At 51.5% G+C, this 24,963-nt stretch overlaps 1 protein-coding gene and 1 pseudogene across 1 annotated transcript; both read right to left on the bottom strand.

Annotated features, from left to right (window-relative positions):
* Positions 1-393: 393 nt before the first annotated feature.
* Positions 394-6,028, bottom strand: LOC102918683 (very-long-chain 3-oxoacyl-CoA reductase-like; annotated as a pseudogene).
* A 12,745-nt stretch (positions 6,029-18,773) lies between these two features.
* Camk2n1 (calcium/calmodulin dependent protein kinase II inhibitor 1) lies at positions 18,774-21,663 on the bottom strand. The gene is made up of 2 exons (XM_006980893.4): positions 21,498-21,663; positions 18,774-20,114 (listed from the first exon to the last, which is right to left on the bottom strand). Exons 1-2 carry the CDS (start codon positions 21,661-21,663, stop codon positions 20,044-20,046), a joined length of 237 nt encoding a protein of 78 aa, XP_006980955.1. The 3' UTR covers positions 18,774-20,043.
* Between the last annotated feature and the right edge of the window lie 3,300 nt (positions 21,664-24,963).

Below are 24,963 nucleotides of genomic sequence, written 5' to 3'. Positions count from 1 at the left end.
GGCCACTGTGGTAGTATGCTGTGTCCCCTAGACACCTGTCACAGCCCAGGGCCGCAGCTGCTTCCTCAGTCACCTGGGTCTCTGCCTCTGTAAAAGAGGACATCTGGTGGCCAGCACTTAGTGTTCCTGGGGTGACTCTGATATGCACCTGGTGCTTGGTAGATTCAGGTAACCCTTCTGCTGCCCTGCATGAAGGCACCCCATCTCTACCCAGCTGATGAGGACAGGAAGTTCAGAAACTGCTAAAGGCTAGACCAAGAACGTGGAACCAGCAAGAGCTTTGCTGAGATCCGAACCAGGCCTGTCCAACTGGAACCTGGCTCTATCCTCCCCTTTCCCACCCCCTCCCTCCTCCCCAGCATGATACTTAAATTTTTAAATTTTTTGGTATGGTTACATCATTTTTTATTAAAAGCATATCTATGAATTCTAATGGGACACCAGCTTAGAATAATGTTATTTTCATGACCCATCACTACCACAGGAGTCTGTTGGGGTGCTGTGCAGACATAAAGAAAGCTGGGGGTCCACACAGGCTGCTTTCCTGGATCCCAGTGGTACCACAGGATGTTGTTGGTCTTGACGTACACTTTGGCCCACTTGCCTTTACATTTCAATCATACTATATAGTGTTCAGTATTTACGTACCTTTGAACAGAAAAGACGTGTTACGAGGTTAACATTTGTTGAGCTATGTGTCAGAAAAACACTCTGTATTTCGATTCTCTTTATGTCATTAGCTACTTTTGAGAACGGTTCCATATAAATACATAAGCTGGAACATATATTTAGAAAACCTTAATCTATGTAAACTGCACTGTATCCACCCATAACAAATCATCTAAGCCCCGTTCCCTCTAATGTTAAACAACAAAAAAGTAGCTAGCCATTACACTTATAGTAGGTTCCAGACAATATCTAAGGTGGCCATTGGCATTCTGGGCCAGAGGGGTTCTATGTCTACTTCTGTCATTCTGGGATTTGTTCCTTTCTGTCAAAGTGTTCCCACACATTTGGCAAGAGCATTTGCATTAAACTTCAAGTTACTTCTGGTTATATCCAGAATATGTTTTTAAAAGCCTCTAAAAGGAGTTTGTTTTCCTACAATTATGCCAACATTTGGCCATGTTAGTAATTACTGAAATAACAGTGGAGACTCTGAGGACAGGCAGGTACCCTGTGTGAACTTGTACAGGTCCAAGCATCAGGTGCCCTGGGTGAACGTGTACAGGCCCAAGGATCAGGCCAAGGGGCTCAATGACTCATGAACACTTAGTTCTTCCTGGTTTTCTTCAGATAGTGATTCTGCAAGGACTCGCTATCGACTGGGTGTCAGATCCCCAGGTGATGGAGTTACATGTGGTTGGTTGTAAGCTACCCAGTGTAGGTTCTGGGAATCGAACTTGGGTTCTCTGGAAGAGGAGCAAGTACTTTTAACCACTGAAACAATCATACAGCCCCACATGATACTTTGTACAGAAAGCTCCTGCAGCTATCTGTGAGATTTCTGATGGGTATGTAATCCCTCCTCTCTGTGTCCAGAGTGTCCAGAACCTGTCCTGTGAGTTCACTGTCTGGTTGAACATATTGAAACCCATGGTTATTTTTTTAAAAATCCAATGAGGCAAGATTGAGTTCATTGAACCCATGAGTGTATGGATCACATACCCAATGGTTTGGGACTGCAAACCTACTGTTTTAATTGCAGACTTCACAAAAATCTCTGCAGAGGGCTTATCCAAAGTCAGCTTGCTTATTTTTACCTGTTTTGTAGCTACAAAGTATGGCAGGACACTCTGCACAAAGATACCCTTGTTCTTATACTCCTCACGGAGGCACTGAGAGAAGAAATCTACAAAAGTCTCAGTTGTAGAGTAGGAAGAGGATGCGGGAGCATGCCACTGGCAGATGAGATGTTGAGAATCGCCCCTTTAGATCTTTCTATCATGCACGACAGCACCAAGGATGTCACCTTGCAAACAGAAAGAACATTAATATTCATCAGTTTCCTGATGGTATTGCAAAGTCAGGAATTTCCAAAAAGTATTCCAGATACTCGTATGATATCCCCATGTTGTTCACTAAAACACCGATTTCAAGACCGGCCATGCCTGTCTTAATTTTATCATAAATATCATCCAATGTAAAGTCAACAGCAATGGTCCTTGTTTCTACTTTGAATTTACCTTTGATTGCGCTGGAAACCTGATTCAGTTTATCCTGGGACCTGCTGATTAGGACAACCTTCATTCCACGCTTTGCTAACTCTTCTGCAAGTTATTTTCCAATCCCATCAGTGCCATCTGTAACAACTGCCTATTCTCTGAGCTGCGGGCCAGCCCAGGCCTCGTTGCCCACGCACCACACCTGGAAGGCCCTGAAAGAGCGAGTATGAAGCCCGAGGGGCCAGGTAGGCCATGGTGCTGGCACCCACCCAGTATAGGAAGCCAGCAACCCGGCCACTGGAAGAGCACTAAATTTTTAAATTTTATCTATAGTTGTGTATATGTGTCTGTATGCATGTATTCTCAGGCATGTGTGGGTAATTCTCAGAGGCCAGAAGAGGGTGTCAGATCTCCAGGTGATAGAGTTGCATGTGGTTGGTTGTAAGCTACCCAGCGTAGGTTCTGGGAACCGAACTTGGGTCCTCTGGAAGAGGAGCAAGTGCTTTTAACCACTGAACCAATCATACAGCCCCACATGATACTTTGTACAGAAAGCTCCTGATGGGTATGTAATCCCTCCTCTCTGTGTCCAGAGTGTACAGAACTTGTTCTATGAGTTCAGTGTCTGGTCACCTGCCTGCTTCTCAGACCAGAGGTGACTCAAAGATCAGACAATATAGCCCTAGAGGCTACTTATGTACCAACAGATTACTGTTGACAGTGGATGGGTGGATGGATGGATGGATGGATGGATGGATGGATGGATGGATGGATGGATGGATGGATGCATCTATGGATAGATGAATATATATATGGACAAATTCATGACTGTAACCATGTATACATGGAAAATGAATGGGTCAGTAGGTGGATGGATTCATTGGCAGATGGATGAGTGAATGGATTCACGGATGGATTGATACATGGATGGGTCAATGGGGGAATGCATACATACAATGCAAGAAAATGGATGTATACATGTATGCATGGGTGGATAGATAGATGGATGAACGAAAAATTAGGAAAGGGGTACCCAGCCATGGTGCACAAATCTGTAACCCTAGCTAACTCAAGAGTCAGGGCCAGTATTGTGCACAGGAGTTCAAAGCCAGCCTGGGCTACAAGGCAAATATCTTGTTTCCAAACAAAACAAGATTAAAAAAAAAAAAACCCTTAAAGGAGGGAGACAGACTGTGGTTAGACCTTAACAATAACTGTCATTATGGCCATTTAAAGTGATATCTCAAGACAGGTGATGAAAACCGATGCAGACCCCTTGCCCAGGGGCCACCAAAAGCCTCAGAAATCACAGAAGCCCCAGGGAAAAAAAAGGATCTAAAGGGGCAGGGCTAGAGAGAGGGCTTGAGTTAAGAGTTAAGAGCACTTGCTGCTGTTCCAGAGTACTGGAGTTCAATTCCCAGCACCCAGGTCACGTGGCTCGCAACTGCCTGCAACTCAGGCTCCTGGCCATCTCAAGTACCTGCTCCGGGCAACCTAGGGTACCTGCTCTCGTGGGCACATGCCCACATGCAGATACACACACCTACATATAACTTAATAAAAATAAATCCTTTACAAACAATCAATCTGAAAGGATCAAATGGCATTAACGCCTTGGAGGTGAGGCCCGCCTGCCAGCATCTCTGCCCTTACCTCAACCCGGACCCCACCCCCCAGGACAGACTCAGATGCACTGGCTGCAAGGGACAAAATTCCAGTTGGACTTGATGAGGCGTCATTACATGCCTACTATGTGCTTGGCACAGCCATTTTCTGGCCAGCTGACCAGCTGGCTGGCTTTCACCGGCAGGCTGGCAGCCTGACAAGCCAACTGAGGAAGTCGGAACTGCTGCCACAGCAGTTGGCGTTTCCTTCTCTGTCAATGCCCTTGTCTCCCTGGATCCTGGAAGTGTGATGACAGCAGTGGTCAGAGTGATTTAGTTTCATTTCTGATGTGGCCCGCCTGGGGACCTGTCATCGTCATCAGGTGGTGACAGTTTATGGCTGTGGGTATTTAAACAGCTTGGCTATTTGTTTCAATAGGCATCATATAAAATTATTAAAGTAGCAGATGAAAGATGGAAGGCACAGCCTGGACTGTTTAAAGAAAGATTACCCATGAGCCATCATTCTGAGAAAGGAAAACATTGGCAGGGTGTGTCCCCAGGGAGTCCAGGTGGTAATTGTGGAGGTACATCCCCTCAAGTCCAAACAAAGGGTACCCCGAGTCTGCGTTCCAGCTACTGTTGTTTGGGGGCAAATAAAGTTTATTCTTCCTGATAATAAAGGCAATACACCTTCACTGTAGAATATCTACAGGACAGCCAGGGCTATACAGAGAAACCCTGTCTCGAAAAAACAAGAAACAAATATCTAGAGGGCTATGATGTAACTCAGCACAGAGAACTTGTTCAGTGTGTGTGAGACCCTGGGTTCCACCCCAGCACTCCAAAAAATAAAATACTTAGGCTGGGGGAGAGATCAAACTGGTTATTGTGGTACACATACGTGGTGATATATTGTGTACCCTAATAAACTTGCCTGAGGATCAGAGGACAGAGCCAGCCACTAGTTTAGACATAGACAGGCAGTGGTGACACACACCTTTAATCCTATTACTTGGGAAGCAGAGATCCATCTGGATCTCTGTGAGTTCAAGGCCATCCTGGGCTACATGAGATTGGTCCAGTATAGGAGAGAAACAGAGCCAGGCAGTGGTGACACACACCTTTAATCCCAGCACTTGAGATCTCATGCCTTTGCTTGGGAAGCACACACACAACTTTTAATCCCAAGAAGTAATACGGCAGGGCAGAGAAAGGTGTATAAGGTGTGAGGAAACAGGAACTCACTCTCTTTAGGCTGAGGATCTCATAGAGGTAAGAACCAGTGGCTGGATGTTCCACTTCTCTGATCTTTGAGCTTTCACCCTGATATCTGGCTCTGGGTTTTTTTTTTTTTTATTAAAAGACCATCTAAGATTTGAACAGCACACATATGTAGTCCAGCATTCGGGAAGTAGGGGGCAAGAAGGTTAAAAATCCCAGGCAAGGGTCAATGAGATGGCTCAGAGGGTATGGGTGCTCGTCACTAACCTGAGTTAGGTCCCCAGAACCCACCTGGTGGAGGGAGAGAACTGACTCCTGAAAGTCATCTTCTGACCTCCACACATACACAATGGCACAAGCACACACACTGAATCAGTCAGTCAGTCAATGAACGGATAGTATCCGCTGAAACATTTGCTCAGTCCCATCTAGCCGTGAGATGTCTTTACGGCTGAGTTCATCACAATAAAGTGAATTTATTAAAATAAATAAATGAATAAAAGTTGCAGGCCAGCTGGGCAACGCAGAGATTTCCAAACCAACCTTGAGTATAAAACTGTCTCAACATAATCCCAGCACTTGAGAGGCAGAGGCAGGAGGATTTCTATGAGTTCATGACCAGCATGGTCTACATAGAGAGTTCCAGGACTGCCAGGTCTACATAGTGAGACCCTGTCTCAAAAAAAAGAGAGAGAGAACAAAAACTATATATTAGCCCATACCCCAGAGAAAATATGGTGGACATTTTCTTCCACCTCTTTATTTCTTCTTATAGAGATTTGTTATAACAAATATGACAAAAGCCACTTACAATAACTGAATCTTAGCATGTGGTGCGAACTATTTTACATACCCTGACAAACAGTAACCCACTGCATCTTCTCAATGCTGCCCTTGAACGGTGCCTTTATGTCGGCCTCCTGTACATGAAGACAGAGACACAGAGAGGCTCAGTTGTCCAAGTCCACAGTGAGCAAGCGGCAGAACTACAACTCAAGCCACCTCAGTCACTGTCTGTACCATCACAGACGCCATCTACATTTTCCTTGTTGTCCTGTGCATATGACATCTGTAGTTTATCAACAAGTTTTTTACTTCATTTATTTTATTTCCTCACACTGGAGGTGGAACCTAGACACCCCCCCCCACACACACACACACACACATACATCCTTAGTAAGTGTTCTTGCACTGATTTACAACCTCAATTCTTGAAATGTCATTTTTGAGGCAGGATCACATGTAGCCCAGGCTGTCCTCTAACTCATGAAGTAACTGAGGATGGCTTTGAACGCCTGACCTTCCAGCCTCCACCTCCCAAGTGCTGAGATTGTAAGGGTGCACTACATCTGGCTCTTGAGTATTATTTTGTGATTGTTGCCAATAATTCCGAGTGGATGAACTAGTTCACTTGGTCATTCATCCCCTCGTTCTGGGTTTTTCCCTGGTTTTTGGGATTCTGTGCCCTGCACAGCACGGTGACTGAAGTGTCACAGAAGAAAGGCCCCTGGCTCTAGGCTCGTGCTCCTGAGAACACGCCCACCCTGGGCACCGGCAGGCAGAGCTGGCCCAGCTCCCTCCTGAGCCCTGAAAGCAACAACTCCTGGCCTCCTCCCCACCCCATCCCCCGTGAAACAGCAAGCCTGGGATCAGAGCTCTGCAGAGACTCCCACTTGGAACTAAATATATTACAAGCATATCCCCACCCACTTCCAGGGAGACGATGTGGGCGGTCAGCCTGTGTGGCAGGGGGCGAGGACCTGACCCCCTCACCACACCTGCCTGCCTCAAACCATGCTTCTGCTGTGGGCATCAGATGACAGCCATCTAAGAGGCCTTTGAAGCTGGAAAAGGACATATGCAAGAGGTTGTTGTTGTTACAACATGAACTCAACAGGGTTCCCTGGGGAACTGCTATGTGCCTGACATTTGTGCAAAGCCCTGAGGAGATGGAGACAAGCAAGGGAGAGTCCAGCAACTGCCCCAAAGGGAAATATGGGCTGAGAGAGGAGGACAGACCAGCAGTGATGCACACCAACCCACGATGGGTTCACAGGACAGGGAAGCAATGGGATTCGGGAGCCTAAGGAAGGGAGGAGGGTACTCCTGGAAGGCTTCCTGGAGGCCGAGCTGTCTCAGCTGACACCTGTCCTTGATCTTAGCCAAGTCATTCAACTGAGCCATGGAGGCCAAACAGGATTTAACTGAATAGTAAGGGCAGGAAACGAGACATAGGTAGGACATTCTAGAAAGAATAGTGAAGCCTGAGTGTTGTGGACTCAATGAGAAGTGGAGGGAGATGAGGAAGACAGTTGTGCGAGGGACATTATTCCTGAAATGAATGTCTGCTTACCCCGGATAGGGAATCAAAGTCAGACTCAAGTAAGGATCCAGTGAGTTTTGTTGGGGTTACTTAAATGAGTATAGGAGAGGAGTTACAAGAACAGAAATGACACAGACAGCTGCATCACCAAAGACACCCCCCCCCAGCATGAATGACAGCTCCCGAAACCTAACACTCTGAAGCTCAGTGCTCGACTTATGATTCACAGGTTGGAGAGTGTCTCTTCCAGGTAGCTCAGCTTGTCTGAAAGTGTCTCTCATCGGTCCTTACATTATATAAGATTGGGGGTGGAGAAACCAGTACATCTGATCAGTTTCAGGGACTTCCTGGGGCTTCTTGGTTGTTTTCTTCATTAAACTGCTTTCTTTTTTAAAAGGATTTTATTTTAATTATATGTGTGTGTGGATAAGTGTGAGTTTGTGCAGGTGCCAGAGGCACAGGACCCATCAGAGCTGAAGTTACAGGGGGTTGTGAGCCACTCCTTGTGAGTGCTCAGAATCAAATTTAAGTAGTCCTCTGGGAAGAGCAATATGTGCTCTTACTATGAAGCCAGCTCTCCAGCCTGACTTCCTGAGCCTTAACATGCTTGAATCTTAACAAGTCTCCCTATGGGATGCAATATTCCGTCTTGCAGGAGATTACCACACACTAGCGAGGACCACACCTTCCCCATTGTCCCATTAACTGTGAGGGAAGCCTGGAAAAAGCACCACACACTCCCTCCCCAGGCATTGTCATTTTGTGGCCCAGGTAGCCCAATGCAATGAAAAGGTATGCTGGACATCAGGGCCCTGGTTCATGGGATAGCCAAGAAGTCTTAGGGGGATCCTGCCTGGCCCAAGCTTCTACCTGCTCTTGGTGTCCATCCTCTAACATCCCCTGTGATGGTTGGTATTGTCAACCTGACAGAACCTAGAATCCCCTGAAAAATGGGCCTCTTGGGTACACCCAGGGGGGTGTCTTGATTGTGTTAATTGAGTTAGGAAGACCTGTCCACTGTGGGCGGCATCATTCCCTTGCTAGGATCCTGGACTTGACATGTGAAGAAGGAGTAGAACAACAGCATGCATTCTGCCCTTTCTGCTTCCTGCCTATGGGTGTGACCGCCTGTTCAAGCTCCTGTCTAGTTTGACTTCCCTTCCCTACCCTTGAACTATGGGCTGGAATAAACTCCCTCAAGTTGCCTTTTCAGGGTATTTTATTATAGCAACAGAAAAAAAATAAGACACCCCTTCCCAACACACCCCTGCCCCAGGAGCACCCCAAAGCTCAGACCTGAGGATGGGTCCCCAGGAAGTTCAAGAGCAGAGCTTGTTATTTATTGAGTTTGTTCATGGTGCTGGACATCCATGATAGTTGTTGCTCTTCCAACAGACCTCTGAGGCTGGGGTTCATAGCTCTATTTTCCAAAAGGGGATCAGAGACCAGAAATAGTAAGGCCCATCCACCCACACGCTGCGTTCAGGTTAATGGAAGCATCAAGATGAGTAACTAGCAGGTATTCATCCTCCTTGTGGATGCCCTTAGATAAAGTATTTCTCCAAACTTTGATGAGTGACGTTAGGACTGCCATCTTTTCCTGCTGCTGGGGTTGTGGGACTTGCTGAGATGTCCACCCAAAGAACATAGCGTGGAGACTGCTTGGCATCCAGGGTAAATCTGGCATCCCTCAGAGTTCACCGCAGAAGAGGATGGATCCCATGGTAGGCGCCAGCCACACTGCACTGACTGAGCTCCCTGCTTTGGCTACAAGAAGTCATGCTTCCCAGCTCTACTGAGACTCCAGGGACACCTACCCCGTCACCCTCTGAGCATCTCAGAAGTGTCCCTAGAGCTGTCAGCCCTGCTCTGTCAGTGGTAGAGGCACTGCCAGGTCTCAGTGGTCCGAGGGAACTGCCCAGGGTGCTCCAAGATTTTCAGTAAGAAAGGGGAAGCAAGGAGTAAGGCTCTGCTGTGTGACTCCACCCAAGACCCTCCACCTCTCTGTGCTTTCATTTCTTCACAGTGGCAGGAAATCTGCAGACTCTAAAACCCATGGTGTTGTGTTCATTTTCTCCTCCACAAACACTGACTTAGACATTATTCTACAGACAGCAGCAATAAACCACACACACCCTCAAGAACCTTCCTTCCAGCAGCGCCTGGGTCCCCGTGTGTCACATGGATCCATTAGTGAGCATGCGCAGCTTAGCTCAGGGCCTGGCACTCCCTACACACGCACCTTTAAAGGTGGTCTTCCCTTGGAATAAGAATTGGATAAGGAAACAGAGGGAAAGCATTTGGGTCTTTGGATTGTAACTGCACGTGGTGAGATGGCCTATCACAGCAGCCTGTGTCCAAGAAGTGACCAAGGCACAAGAAGTGAAGGGCCAGTCACACTTTAAAGTCTCCTAGACAGGATTTCTGGCTCAGCACATGGTAGGAGCTAGCTTCTTGGTTCTGGGCACTGTCCCTGTACTGAGATATTTCCCACTATCCCTGGCTTCTACCTACTAGGTGGCAATAACATTTCCTCTTCCTACCCACGGTGGCCATCAGAAGTGTCTCCAAACATTGCCAGCTCCCCTGGAGGTCCAAGTGAGCCCCCACTGAGAACTACTGCTCTACTACTCTTCAGGATCTGGTGGGGGGGTAGCATTGGTATAGTATGTACCTAACATACATAAAACCCTGGGTTCGACTCCCAACACATGTAAAATGGATGTGGGTGTGCATGCCTGTAATGTCAGCACTTGGGAGGTAAAGGAGGGAGAAGCAGGGGCTCAAGGTCACCCGTGGTTACACTGTGAGGACAAAGTCATCCTGGGATACAGGATACCCTGTAGACAACACACCAACAGACAATGAACTTGTATTCTAGAGTCTCTGTGATCCATTGTCATCCCCTCCAGAACCCCTGTGATTCACTGTCATCCCCTCCAGAACCCCTGTGATCCACCCTCACCCCCTCCAGAACCCCTGTGATCCACCATCATCCCCTCCAGAACCCCTGTGATCCACCCTCACCCCCTCCAAGACCCCTGTGATCCACCATCATCCCCTACAGAACTCCTGTGATCCACCCTCACCCCCTCCAGAACCCCTGTGATCCACCCTCATCCCCTCTAGAACCCCTATAATCCACTGTCATCCCCTCCAGAACCCCTGTGATCTACCCTCATCCCTTCCAGAATCCATGTGATCCACTCTCACCCCCTCTAGGGTCCCTATGATCTACCCTCATCCCCTCCAAGACCCCTGTGATCCACCCTCACCCCCTCCAGGACCCCTATGATCCACCCTCATCCCCTCCAGAACTCCTGCGATTCACATCATCCCCTTTCCTCCCAATCACTTCCCAAAGGACCTGCCCTGGCTCAGGGAAGCCCCAAACTTGCCAGCCTCTGTCCTCTGCTTCTGGACACTCCTACCAAGAGCTCCTGCCCCACCTCTGCCCCTTTGAAATGTTTTATTTTGTATCATATGAGATTGGCACACAGGTGGAGGTTAGAGGAGAGCTTTGGTTGTGCCTTCCCACCTTTTACCCATCGAGCCCCAAACCGTACCTGTGCCCTTCTGCCACCCTGGAGCACCATTTCTGTGCGACCAGCCCTTATCCTAGGAGGCACTCACTCCATCTTAAAGTAACTGTAGCAAGGGTCTGGCCTTCTTTGCTTCCTGTCTCAGACAGTCCCCCAAACCTCCCCCTGCTACCAATAGCACTTTGAGGGCAGGAGGTGATCCTGGCTCTCTGGTGTCAGTGGTGTATTCCCAGCGCTCAGGATCTGTAGAGGACAGCAGTGACAAATGTAACTCACGCACAGTGATATTTGTTACATTGTAACTCAAATGCTCAAGTTGATACCAGGAGCCTGCATAAAGCCACCAGTGAAAGAGCCTTGTCATCCCCATAAGTGGATAGAGGTGAAAAGCATGAGCCAGGTCCAGCTGTTTCCACTTCTGGCTCCTTCCAGAAGACAGTTCCTCAACCCCTCAAGGCCTCAGTGTCTTGGTCTGTGAAATGGAGATAATCTACAGATAGTACTCCCACGGGGTAGGAGTGCTAGGAGAATTGAATAAAGCATGTGCAGAATGCTCAGCACTGTAGTGCATGTCACAAATTAAAAGGCACATAATGGTGACATTGTGCTAGGATACAATGCAAAGGCCACACCCCCTGCATTAGCGTGTGGGATCTGCTCAGCAGTCCTGGAAGCGTCCAGAACAGGAATTACCATCCCAATGCCATAGAAGAGGATGCTAACGTTCTTTGGGAGCCAAATGCCCCTGGCTTGCAACACCTACCAAGTGAAGGAACGTGGGGAAAGCTGCTTCCCTTGGCTCCCTTTGGGACCTAGCCTGGGAGACTTCTTGGGCAGTAAGAAAGAAGGTTGATGGAACCAGAAAGTGGAGACACCGCGGGGGCAGGGAGGGCAGGGAGGGAGGAGGGAGGAGGGCCAGCAGGGAGGCCTCCGGGGAGGCTGCCAGACTCGGTAAATAATTCACACAGAACTGAAGACAGTCGCCGTGCATGGGGGATTGGGCCAGGTCGCAAAGGCTCAGACGTCTGGAGGGGACTTGTGGTCTCTCCTGTCTGCGAGCCAAGAATTCTTGTGGCCTAGGCTGCCAGGAAAGCACTCCCAGGTGCCACTCCCCGCACTGAGGGAGGGAGCTCCCCGGAACTGCCCTGGCGGGGCAACCTGCCTGCCTGGCCGGCATCTCCGCCCAGCCATCCCCATGGCAACCAGCTGGCCTGGTCCAGGGTTCACTGCCAAGTAGATCCTTGGCCTCCCCCTCCCCCAACTCCTCACCCCTACCCCCGCCCCGCGCCCTGCGTGCCTGAGGATGGGCATCTTACAGTCTGTCCCGGAACTGCAAAAAATAGCTGTGAAACCGCCTCCTTGCACTGGGACTGACCAGACCATGAGCATCAGGGACCAAGCCTAGCTGCATTTCAGTCCCAGCTCGGCCACTTTGCAACCGTGGGGAAGCAGGCAGGTGCGATTGTTGCTCTGTGCCTCACTGTCCCTCATCCGTAGAAGGGGGATGAGATTCAGATAATTAAATGGTGAGAGAGCAGAGCAACCATTGGTCTGCAGCCAGAGACTAGAAGAAAAAAAAAATTTTTTTTCACATTGAGAAACAGAGTCCCAGAGAGACAAAATACACTTGCCAGGGATGATGGTCACACAGCCAGCCCGGGCGACTGGCCGAAAGGAAGGACATCCTGAATCCTCTGTGAAGCTCTGGGGTGGGTGCTGACAAGCTGCTGGGACTCCCCTAGAGGCCTACCCCCACCCTGTTGAAACTCAGTCACTGAAAGGTCACAGACCAGACATTGTGGTTTCTAAACCGGAAAAGGCCTCCCTCCAGCAAGCGGTGTCTCCCCAGTGCCAAGCACAAGCCCCACCCCCTCTCTGCCTGCCAGAAAAATTGTTGAATGAATATGGACTTAATTAATGAATTCACTAAGTTCATCTCCTCCATAAAACACCCTCCTAGGGTGAACTCCTGAAACCCTCGGCCACCCAGCTTCGCCCGCAGGGCATCTCTTTCCCTGGCCATTTCCTGCCCTCACTCTCCGCCTCCTCCATCACACCCCTCCCATCAACCATTCTCTTAGGAGTTCCCAGGGCAGACTTCCGGGTCCTCCCCAATACAGCTTGTCCTCCCAGTGGTTTCCTCCCCCTCTTGGTGACCCTTTGTCCTCAAAACAGCTGCCTCTAGGTCAAGGCCCTTGTTCCAGGCTCTGAGGGTGTGCATATCCCCCTTGTTGGGGACAAACCCTCCAGTGTGAGGGATGTCACCTGAGCCAAACCTGTGGATCATGGAGCAGCTGAGGGAAAAGGTTAGGAAAGCCGCCCCCCCCCCCCCCGACCCTATCACCACCACCCCATCACCACCACCCCATATCTGTCTGTCTATGATTCTTAGTCCCTCTGGGATGGGGTCCAGGTCTTTGGATATAAGATCTTTGTCTCCAAGCTGCCCAGCAGGCTTTTGGTCCAGCTGCCAGGCTTCCTGGGTTACCGGCATTGCCTGAGATTTATTTTTGCATATGGTTTGGGATAGCCTCTGCTGCTGAATAAGGACCACATGGTTTTCCCCCTTCTCCTTCCCTCCAATAGGCAGATTGTGTAAACCAGAGCAGCTGCCTGAGTTTCCAAGAAAAAGATTAGATGCTGCACAGTTTCTAACCAGGATGACAGTTTCTCCACAGGAAGTCGCTTCTATTAATTTGTTAAAAATTTCTTTTTTTTTGCACGGCTCCATCTATCGGTCATCTTGCTGCACTGTGGGGTTTTGCAAATTCTGGGTCTTCCTCCCACCCCACAGCATGCCTGGAACTTAGGATTTCTCTGAACTTTTGCCTCTGTTGAATGTGGAACTACCGGACAATGGCTCACTCGATGGCCTGTAAACAAAGCCTCAAGTTGTGGAGGCACTTCTGCCCCTAAAACATGGAGTTTGCAGGGCGATTGCCCTCCAAAAGATGCAGTGTGCAAAAAAGAAAAGGGAAAATCCTGCAACCCAGAATCCTGGCTGACCCCACTGTCTCAGCCCAGATGACCCAGGACAGTCTCAGATGACCCCACTGTCTCAGCCCAGATGACCCATGACAGCAGTGAGTGTCATCTGTCACCTGTGTCTCTGATACAGAGAACAGGATTGGTTACCCCCCCCCCAAAAAAAAAAAACCCATCACTCAAATCACTGGAAAAATATCAGATAAACCCTACCTGAGGGGGTTGACGAATTAGCTCGGTTGGAAGAGTGCCTGCCTAGCATTCGGGGAGTCCTAGATTCTATCCTCGGACCTCAAAAACTGGGAATTTGTGGTGCACACCCAGCCCTTAAGAGGCAGAGCAGATATTGGAGGATTCGAAATTCAAGGCCATCAACTACTACATGCTTAAGTTCAAGGCCAGCCTGTGCCACAAGAGAACATGTCTCAAATCAAATCAAAACACTGGGTACTTGACTTGGAGGCCAGCCTACAAAACAGGTCTCCAGTGCTCCATCAGCAGCCCAGCCTAAGAAACTAACATGATCAAGAGCTGCCCAAGGAGGCATGATGACTAACTGTAATGTGTCCTCCAGTGTGGAAGGCAGGAAGACAAAGGGCATTATATAAAAACTAATAACATCGGAATTAGCTGTGGGGTTTAGTTAGTAACCATGGTCCCATGTTGGCTCCTTAGTCGGGCAAAAATTGCCAGAATAGCACCAGATGGTAGGAATAGAAGAAACTAAATCAGGGTTATATATGTCAACTCAACATTGTCTCCCCAGTTTGTCATCTGTATCATCATGATCATCATCATCATCGTCATCATCATCATCATCATCATCATCATCATCACATTTCTCTATTGGAGGCTGGGAGCACATGCATGCCACAGCACACGTATGAAGGTCAGAAGACAACTTTCCAGAACTGGTTCTTTCCTTTTCCCATGTAGCTCTTGAGGATCGAACTCATACTACCAGGCTCTGGGGCAAGTGCCTTTACCTTGATGGGCCATCTTGCCCTCCATCTGTAGGTCATCTTGAACTAGTCTAGAGCTCCAAGGGTATTTTATTTTAAAGTGGGTCACATGTTTGAGTGCCAGGCCATACCCAAGATCCAGCTGTCTTAGTTCCCCGTTGTTGCCGACATTAAGGAAGTAGATTGCTGATGCTTTAGAAGCCCCAAGCGCCTGTCTTGGGGTTACAATTGCTGCGATAAAATGCCATGACCAAAGAAGCAGCCTGGGGAGGACAGAGGGGTGTTTTGGGGCTTACATATCCTGAGTCACAGTCCATTGAGGGAAGCCGAGGGAGGAACTCAAACAGGGCAGGAATGTGGAGGCAGGAGCTGATGCAGAGGTCATGAAGGGGTGCTGCTTACTGGCGTGTTCCTCTTGACTTGCTCAGCCTGCTTTCTTATAGAACCCAGGACCACCAGCTCAGGGGTGGCACCACCCACGATGGACTGGGCCCTCCCCCATCAATCACTCATTAAGAAAACGTCCTACAGGCTTGCTTACAGCTGGATCTTAGGGAGGAATTTTTTCAATTGAGGTTCCCTCCTCTCAGCTGACTCTAACTTGGGTCATGTTAACGTAGAAACCTAGTCAGCACGGCCCCTCTGTCCCAATCTCACTTACATGGGGGAAATGATCATTTTTGAAGCCAGGACATGCCCCTTGTTTGTTCCTCATTATGCCAGGTACACATGGCAGACACTAAGTCAATACCTACTGAATGAAGCCCCAAGTCTTGTCTAAGGAAGTGACCCAAGCAGAGAGCTAAGGTCATCCCTCCCCAGGGCAAGTCAGTACTGTGGCTCCCATCCAAAGAAGGAAGGCTTCCAGCAGGCTGGGTGGAAGGGGTATGTAAGCTTCTGGAGACTCACTGCCTTTGGGGAACAGGAGCACACATTTATGTAGGAACCTTGGAAGACAATGGTGGTCATAGAGGTCAGGCAGGCTGACTCCATGAAACCATTCCCATCTCCTCAAGCAAACTCCTGCCCTTTGCATCCCAAAGAGTCTACCTCTGTCTTTGAGTACAGTAGCCAAAAACTGTATGCAAAAACATGACAAAAAGCAGGAATTTTTCCAGTGATTTTGGTTACCCACTGCTTGGCACAGCGGATGATCCTGGATGCTCATATCAAGGGCTGTCACTTACTGAGTTTCAGGCCTTGTTCTGTGGAGATAAAAGTTCCCATCTATGGCCGGGCGGTGGTGGCGCACGCCTTTAATCCCAGCACTCGGGAGGCAGAGCCAGGCGGATCTCTGTGAGTTCGAGGCCAGCCTGGGCTACCAAGTGAGTTCCAGGAAAGGCGCAAAGCTACACAGAGAAACCCTGTCTCAAAAAACCAAAAAAAAAAAAAAAAAAAAAAAAAGTTCCCATCTAAGCTTTCCTGATACTTCCTATCATCCTTATGTTATAGAAGAACCAGAAAGGCAAAGACCTTGAGAAATGTCCCAGGTCACAGGCAGGATAAAGGTTTCAAATTCAAGCCATCTAAGTCTTGAATCTACTTGCCACATAAAGCGAGTTCCCCCTCCCTGTGTGCCAGAGTCTCCTCCTGGGTAGACCTTGAACACCCAGAAATTGCTGCCTGCTCTGCAGCCGCATCCCAGGCTCATCCCTTCATCCGTGGCAGACAGCAGGAATCTTTAAGCTTCTCTGTTTTAAAACTTAATTTGCCAGTTCTTCCTTTAAAGATATCTTTGATATTCCTGCAGCCTGTCAGCCTGGACAGGCCACAGGAGCGGACTCCAGGGAGATGGATGCTTATTGAAAACATTCAATTAGCCAAGTTTAAAGGATGCAGCCCTGGATGCTCCAGGTCGATGCTCAGGGGTTTGGTTACCCTCCCCCACCTCCATCTTTTAATAGCCCTTCCCCATATTTATTGCTGCCCTCTCCAGCTACTTCAGGCATATCCAGCGCTTGTTATAATTTGATATCTGCCCAGTCCCCAAAGTGCCTTCTCAACAAATGCTCACCCGATGCTATAGTATATTTAAGAGATTTATTTTCCTTGTTACTGAATGGAGGCCTCAGGAAAGGCAGACTCATTCCAGGCTGAGGACCTACCTTCACTGCCCAGTGGCCTCCAGCAGGAACATTTTAATACATCACTTATTAAAAATGGACCTTTGGCCTTGGCCCAGGGCACCCGGCAGCTCCAGGCGCGAGCTGACCACATCCACACGCTGCCCCCTTCTGACCCCTGACGCAGTCTGTTGTGCGGGATGGTGGAGATAGGCAGGGTTTCAGAACAACACACCAACACAAGGACCTTTACAGGCTGAAGGACAATAGCTGAAGCAGGGAGCAGAGCCAAAGTCTGTCTGCATCCTCACCCTGGACAGTAGGCTCTGGGTTCCAGTGCTGCAACTGCAGCTAACAAACCAAGGCCCTTTGCAGGAGTCGTCCTTCCTGAGATCTGCTTTCTATTGTGCAAGCAGGATACCGACAGCACCCATTCCGTAAGGCTGTTGTGAGCCTGGCATTCAGGAAAAGCCCATGGGAGGTAGGTGGTCTCTCCAGCTTCTTTGGTGGCTGGAAAGTGAATGTCTCTAGATTTCTAGGGTTGCTGAGACAATCGTGTGAGAAAGTGGAAAGAAAGTATTCAGTGACAGGCAGTGCTGTGTGGGTCACTGACAGACCCCCCCCCCAAAAAAAAACAACCATTTCACCTGGCTTCTGTCCCTCTTAGCATATTATTGCTTGAACAAAGAGCAGGCCCCGCCCCTAATTCTCTCCCCAGTACCCCTTGGCCTTCTAGTGAGGAGAGCACACGGCATTGCTTGGCTCTACGGAGCCTACAGACCTTCAATTCCAAAAAGGGGGTGCCTGGGGTCAGGAGGGGAAGACAGCCACTCAAGAAGAGGACCCTGTGCCTGGGAAAATGAAGTTGGCATCTGCAAGCATCTGCAAGCTGGGCACTGCCAGTTCCAGCTCCCCCATCAGTCCCAGTAATGATCACAGGATGAAGAACCCTGGGCTGGGACCCACGGAGGCTGTCAGCCCTGGGAAAGGAGATGAGACATTCGCCCTCCCCTCCCAGCCCCCCCCCCCAGCCCCTGTTCTGCAACCCCTCCTGTGGGGACTCTTACCTGATGTCTGAGTCACACTCAAGCGCCTGTCACTGTGAGCTGTGTTGTGACTCCCTGGCTGACAGCTTTACAACAAACGTATTAAAAGCTCCAGGCAGTGGGGCTTCTACATGCAAAACAGCCCGAGTGGGGGGGGCCCTCCTCCCAGGTCCTCTTCCCCACCCCACCCCCACCCCAGCACCCTGACCCAACACTGCCTCCAGCTTGACAAGAGAGGGAGCTACTGCCCACCTTTGCAGACAAGGTTTCCAGTGGGTGACTGGAGGCAGGCACAGCAGATGCCTCCCTGACCTCCTGGCTATGCACCCCCAGAGAAGAGACTCGTCCTCGGTTAACAGTGGGCTCTAGAAGTTACAGAGAGAGTGTACCCCTCACCCAGCCCCTGGGGTTGTTCAGTGGGTGTTACCAGGGGCCCCACACGGAAGGATTCGGCACACCCGAGTGTTGCTATTCCTCTCCTTCACCCCATGAGGCAGCAGCTCAGGTATCTGCTCTTTGCAGGTGAGGAAACTGAGGCTTACAGAAGTTCCAGTTCAGAGAGCAAGGAAATCAGAGCTGGGAACTGAAGCCTCGTCCAGTCTCCTAGCATCCCTCGGAACAGGACTGACAGCCTCCCGCCCCTACAGGATGGCCAGAACCTTGGGGAAGCCAGAGGAGCCCAATTCGCAAACTCAAAGCCCACTAAATTCATTCTCTGGAAATGACTTGGCCCATCCAGCCCACGGACAGATGTCCTCCCTTCCCCCGCTGTTTTAGCCCACAGACCAAAGCCACCATCTCCTCATTCCCGTCAGATGGACAGCAAGTACCCAAGAAACAAGGCCGAGGAAAGAGAGGAGACACAGGAAGAGTTCTTTATTGTACATCGGAGAAATAGCCCTGTGTGCTGGTTCAAGGTGCAACATACAGAATACAGAACTAAGAAAAGAAGGAGCTGGGGGTGGGGACCTCTTGAGATCCAAAGTTGCAAACAAACCAAAGGAAATAAAATAAAATAAAATGGTCAAAGATTCCTCACGCAAGAGGCATTTTTTTGCAAATACCATGCAAAACAGGCAGCTGGCGAGTCTTAAGAGAACCCCTATAAATAACAGGAAAGACACTCCGAGCATTCCTGTACAAGGACTCAGAGCACAGGGAAAAAGAAACCAAAATGCCTTTTGGCGTTTCAAGATATTTGGCACTCTTGTGATTACATTTGTTTTTGTTTTTTTACAGTTCATTAAAGAGAATCAAGTGACACAAAGTTGGAGAAGGGGAGGGGGGGCTCACACAAGGGACTCCAAGGGGGGGTAGAAAAGCTCAAGCATTTTTTTTCTTTGTTTTTCTTTTTTTTCTTTTTCTTTCAGACATAGAAAACGTGTTGTTGGAGTTAACCTGGGCAACAAGCTTCACTGCAACAAAGAAAACACAAGCTGTGCCCTTCATCTCTTGAAAATAAGACAAGGATTCGCCTGAAGCGTCATTCCTTACAGAAGTTACCTCCTGCTCTTAAACACATTGCTGATAACTTCAAAAGGTGACCGAAGCAAAACAGTATCTACAGAGATCATCTTCCCCGGTTTTCTTTTGTACATCCAAGAATAAACAACAATTTAAAAAAAATAAAACTGGACAGCATGTCACATCCAAGTGCACAGGATCATTTTTGCAAGATTAAATAATGTAAACATTGGGAACAGCCAAATCAGCAGAGACCACAAGCACCTTCAAGGACTCGGTGCTGCTTCAGGAAGTGGTTCAAACTCCAGATCTATAATTGCACAATATTTACCAGATATAAAAAGAAACATATTAATTTTGACAAATAGCTGCAACTGAGACTTTTTTCTTTATATGTGTGTATATAGTGATTTTTTTGTGGTTTTTTTTTTTAACTTTTATTTTTGTAGAGGAGCCCAGAGCCTTCTCCTCTTCCTCTTCCTCCTCCTCCTCCTCACACCTCATCTGTCTGCCGGCCTGACATGAGACACAGGTTGTTGATTTCATCGTAGGTAGCAAGCTAATAATACATTTCAAAGTGCTTTCTCCTCCTCATGCTTTCTGCCAAGAACTGTATGGCCCGCACTCTTCTTTCTCTTTCCCTCAACTCATTGTCTTTGGGGCAGTTAGACACCAGGAGGTGCCTTGTCGGTCATATTTTTCAGCACGTCATCAATTCTATCATCTTCAATAACAACTGCAAAAAAAAGAGGGGGGGGGGAATGTGAGAGAGCTTGGGCCTAGCCAGGGGTCTCAGACATTTGGTCTGTGCCCACTAGGGGGGTGCAGAGGAGGACGAGGAAGGAAGGCTGTCTGCTCCCAGCAGTGTGAACAGCTCCATCGCCCTCGACTCCTGTTCAGGGGTCCCTTCCCTGCCTAGCTCTGAACTGCCCCAACGCCTAACCCGCGTTCTAGCTGTATTCTAAGAAAAAGCGAGCAAAAGGGAGCCGTCCCAGCGGCCAGGCTGCAGCCCGGGCACACTCTGGCCCTGTCCTTTCCCAGCCTGGTGCATCCATTTACAAAGAAGTATCCGAGGCCGAGAAAGGAGAGGAAGGGAAGCTGAGCTCTTCAGGTCACTGGTGCCGATGGACCAGGCTGGGTTCAGAGAAGCCGGGAGCCAGGAAGGGAGGCTGGGATCGGTTCCCACGCCGATCCACCGCCGGAGAGTTCAGGCCTGGCCTGCGCCGGTGTCCCCCTCCCGCTCGCCTTCTCTGCGCCCGGGGCCGGTGGCCTCCGCCCCTCCGCTCTCTGTGCCACCGCAGAGGGCAGAACCTCCCTTCGCTGCTGCCTGGGGCTCTGCCTCCTGCTGTCTCTTCCGCCTGTCTCACCGTCTCCACTTAGCCCTTCTCAGTCCCTCTAAGTCCACGGGATGATCCTGTCCAGCACTCTGGGTCTCTACGCTGGGTCTCTCTGTCTGTCATCCTCATTGTTGCAGCTGCCTCAACGTCCTCCCTAGACTTGAGTCCCCGGCTCTCGCCTTCGCTCCCGCTACAGCTCCCTTGCTGGAGCTTTGTCTCCGGCTCTCAGCCCACCTCGGTTATCTCCTCCCTTCACCTCGGCGACTCAGTCTCTTCGGGCAGCACCCTGCGCCTGGGTTTCTTGAGGGCTTCTCCAGCTCCAATCGCCCAGGCTAGACTAACCTTCTCCCCTCTGGCATGTAACAGTGAAGAAGAGCCCGTGCGACCTGAACGCCCCCTCGTCTTCCCCGCAGCCCCCCCCCACACGCAGACCCCTAGGATCCCCGGGACCCCTCCCCCAGGATGGCAGAGCAGAGCGAGTGCAGCTGCGACTCCACTGCGCAAAAAGGGGGAGGGGGTGTGAAATCTAAAAGCAAACTTTGGTGCGGATGAGGACGCGGGTATAACCCTTGGGCCCCGGTTGCTACTAGAGGCCACCACGCCCCCGGGTGACCCCGAGGCTAGCCGGGACAGATGGGGACATGCGCCCGAGGCCCGATCCAGCTTCCGCCGCAGGAGGGATCCCTAGATCCTGCAGGAGGTCCCCCGCGGTTGGGGGACCCCTGCGCCCCCGCCAGGCCGCAACACCAGCACCGCAGGGGGGTAAGGGACGAAGAACTCACCGCGCTTGCTCCGGCCGATCTGGCCCAGCTTGGGCGGCCGCTTGTTCTGCCCCGCGCCGAAGAAGTTGTTGGTGTCCTGCAGGCGGCACGAGAAGATCTGGCCCACGTCGCCGCCGTCGCCGTAGGGGCTCAGCTTCTCGTCGCCGTAGGGCAGCACCTCCGACATGGTCGCGTCCGGGGGCTCCGAGGCGGCACCTCCTCCGCCCGCGTCCCCGCCCGCGGAGGACAGGGTCAGCGGCGCTGGGGCCGGGGATGGCCGGCCGGGGACGGCCCTCGGGGCTGCCGCGGCGCTGGGGCCGGCGAGAGGCCGGGGGGACACCGCTTGGGGCAGGAGCGCGCAGCCCGCGCGAGCGACCCAGCGAGCGCCCGCAGCTGAGCTGCGCTGCGCTCGGGCTCCGCGCGCGAGTGGCTGCTGCTCCGGCGGCGGCGGGCAGGACTCACATCCTCGGCGCGCTCGGGCGCGGGGCGGGGGCCGAGCCGGGCGGGGCCTCGACGCGCGGGGAGGAGGGTGTCCCTGCGAACCCGGAGGGCGCGGGACCGAGGGGGGCGCACCCCGGGGAGCGCGCGGGCCGGTCCTGCCGCGGCTGCGGGCGGCTGCGGCGGCGGCGACTCGGGGACTGGGGAGCTGCAAGCGGCTGAGGGGGAGGGGAGCGAGGAGGAGGGAGGGCAGGGGGAGGAAACCCGGAGGGAGGGAGGGAGGGAGGGAGGGAAGAAACCGAGAGGGCGACCGGGAGAAAAACAGAAAGACAGAGGGAGGCAGGGGGAGCGGCGGGAGGGGGGTGAGGAAGGAGAGAGAAAAGCAAAGGAGGGAGACTAGATCTACATCGGAGAAGCAGAGCAGAGAAGCTTGAGGAGGGAGAAACAGAGGGAAGGAGAAGAGAAGGGGGAAAGGGAGGCAGGGACGGAGGAGCTGCCTGCGAGCTGCGAGCGAGAATGCCCGCCCAGGCTGGAAGCGAGGCGCCGGAGGAGGGCGGGAGGAGGGGACCCGTGGGCCTCGGGGAGAGATCCCTGGAAGCCAAGCGACGTCACGGGGCAGCGCCGGATCGCGGCTGGCTTCCTGCCCCCGCCCCCTGTCCCCTCCGTCCCGCCCGCGCCTAGGGGCCCCGGTGCGCCCCGCCCCTCCCGGCTCTCGCCCCTCCCGCTCGGTGTTTACCCGTCCCGGAGCCTGTGCGCGCCGGCTCGGCGGGTTGTGACTCTCGAGGGGAACCCAAGGCAGTGGGAGGGGAGGGGAGGGGACCGAGGACGCACAGGCCAGGGAAGGACGCGGATGCTGACCTCCCTGGAGGCCAGTTGCAGAGGCCAAAGATCCGTGCGCACCCGGGCGACCCGTGGGTACGCCTCTCCCTTCCCCCCATTACACTTGTGCCCCACTTAGACCCTGCCAGGCATCCCTAATACCTCACCCTTTGCCCCCGTGCCCACGGATTTGCCAGGAAGGCCTTTTCCTCACTTCTTGCCCCTCTGTGTGGGGCCCTGGCTCCCCCGGGACAAAAGGGAGGGGTGAAGAGGGGCAGCCCCGCCTCCCACAGGATAGGGGAGAGCCTCATTACGCTGGGCTTGCCTGGGATGCCCGGCTCCTAGCGCCCTCTGACTCCGCTGGGGACGTCCGGGGCCTCTACCCTCCTCCGGGACCTCCCTTACAGCAACAATCTTAATAAAGCCCTGGGGAGAGACTGCGGCCTCAAAACTAGAAGCGTGCTCATGCACCCTGAGAGGGAGATCCAGGCAGCCCGAGAGACCTGGAAGGCGCATCTGCCAGCCAGATGGTAACTCCGAGGGGGCAAGGTGCGTGAGGAGTGCTCATTATCCTCGCCTGAGCCCGGGGCACCTGCTCTCCCCGCGGAGACTAGACCTGCTCAGCAGAGCCGGCCTAACCCCAGAGAGGGGTAACCAGCCCAAGGTCGGCCGCCTGCTGGAGGAGGCAGGGCTAGGAAGCTAATCCTTGTCACCAGGCTCCGAGCTCACCTAGCCCCCGCCTCCCCTTCCAGGCAGCAGAGGGGGAGGTTCCCATCAGCATCAAAAGAACTCTCCTTCAGGTTCGCCCTTAACATCGAGAACTCCAGTGAGTGGAGCTGAAGGAAAAGGACGACCGTTTGATTGATGCTCGTAGGTTTAGAAGAGGAACTGCCTGAGAAAACTCAATCTAATCCCCTCCTCCTCAAAAAAAAAAAATCTCTTAAAGGGCTGGCTGGTTTCCAGAGGCTAGACCCCAGGGGGTGAGGAGGAGGAGAAGGTAGAGAAATGGGATCGAAGGCTGTGCCAAGTGGAATAAGCCTGGCCTCTGGGTTCCCGCCTGATCTTAAATCCCAACCCTGCAGTTCCCTAGCAGTGAGACTTGGGGCAAGTGATCTATCCTCTCTGAACCCACCAGCCCCCCCTGTAATGCAGGAAGAGTGGCTGCCCAACTGCGGGTGTGCCCCCTCAAGACAGTTGAAGAGGGAGAAAGCGAAGCCAGGCTCCCGAGGCGGGGCTGTTAGCGGATGCACAAAAGACGAATAAGGAATGGCTTAACCATTCCCGCTTCAGAGGCACCTGCGCTGGGAAGCCTCCCTAGAGATCACCCAGCTCAAGCCTGTAATTCGCACATAGAAAACCAAAGCCAAGAGGGCCTGGGCTAGGCCTGAGTCCCATGGCTTGTCACTGGCAGAAGCAGCAGGTCCCCAGACAATGGGTGCTCCCCTCCACAAGCCTCTCCATTCATTAAGGCTCTTCTGAGAGTCTGCTCTGAGGTTAGCTCTGAAGCCAAGGGCTGAGAGAGAAGACAAAGGCCGAAAGTGCTCTCTGGTTTTGCCCCAAAGCATTTTTCACATCCATTATTGACCTCGAGTCTCAAAATAAGTGCCTCCTGAGGTAGAAAGAGGAGAGGCTGCATTTCTGTTAGTTAACAGAGTGGGGCAGTGACTTGGTGAGTGACTTGGTCAAGGTCACAGTCTAGGGATGGAGCCAGAAGGGCCTCCTTCCTTGCCACAGCCCAACACAAAGCAATTTACAAATTAAGTGGAGGAATCTCCACACAGACTGTGAGGGAAAGGAGACAGCGGTTATGTTTACCTTGCCTTGGACAAAAAAGGTTGAAGGTGGTAGCACTCTCCGTTGCCAACTCAGTGCCCACCCCTTTCGTGACACACACATGGCTTCTGAGCACATGAACACTTGAAAAGCATCTCCAAGGACTCAGTGGTAGAACACTTGCCTAACTCTGCACGATGCCCTGCGTGCTAGCTCCAGTCCTCCTGAAAAACATCTCCACGGTTATTATCTTTAAAATAACAGCCTTCAGAAAAGGGCAGGGCTGGGAGAATGGTCTGGCCCACTTTGCAGATCAGGTAGCTGGAGGTTAAGTGATCCACCCAAGGTCACATGGAAGTTCTGCAAGGGAAATTGGGAGTCTGTAGGTCCATTGCCTGCCTCTGTGCCTCCCATCTGCATCACTCTGTCCTTGACCTTCTGTTTCTCCCAGTCTGTT

Source organism: Peromyscus maniculatus, chromosome 2 (assembly GCF_049852395.1).
Source record: "Peromyscus maniculatus bairdii isolate BWxNUB_F1_BW_parent chromosome 2, HU_Pman_BW_mat_3.1, whole genome shotgun sequence".
Taxonomy (NCBI): domain Eukaryota; kingdom Metazoa; phylum Chordata; class Mammalia; order Rodentia; family Cricetidae; genus Peromyscus; species Peromyscus maniculatus.
Note: the sequence above shows the minus strand (reverse complement) of the source record. Positions and strands in the feature narration are given on the sequence as shown.

Coding starts and splice junctions, on each gene's coding strand:
- Camk2n1 (XM_006980893.4), bottom strand. CDS start 21,663: ATGTCGGAGGTGCTGCCCTACGGCGACGAGAAGCTGAGCCCCTACGGC. Junction 20,115..21,497: donor GATCGGCCGGAGCAAGCGCG/GTGAGTTCTTCG, acceptor TTTTTTTTGCAG/TTGTTATTGAAGATGATAGA.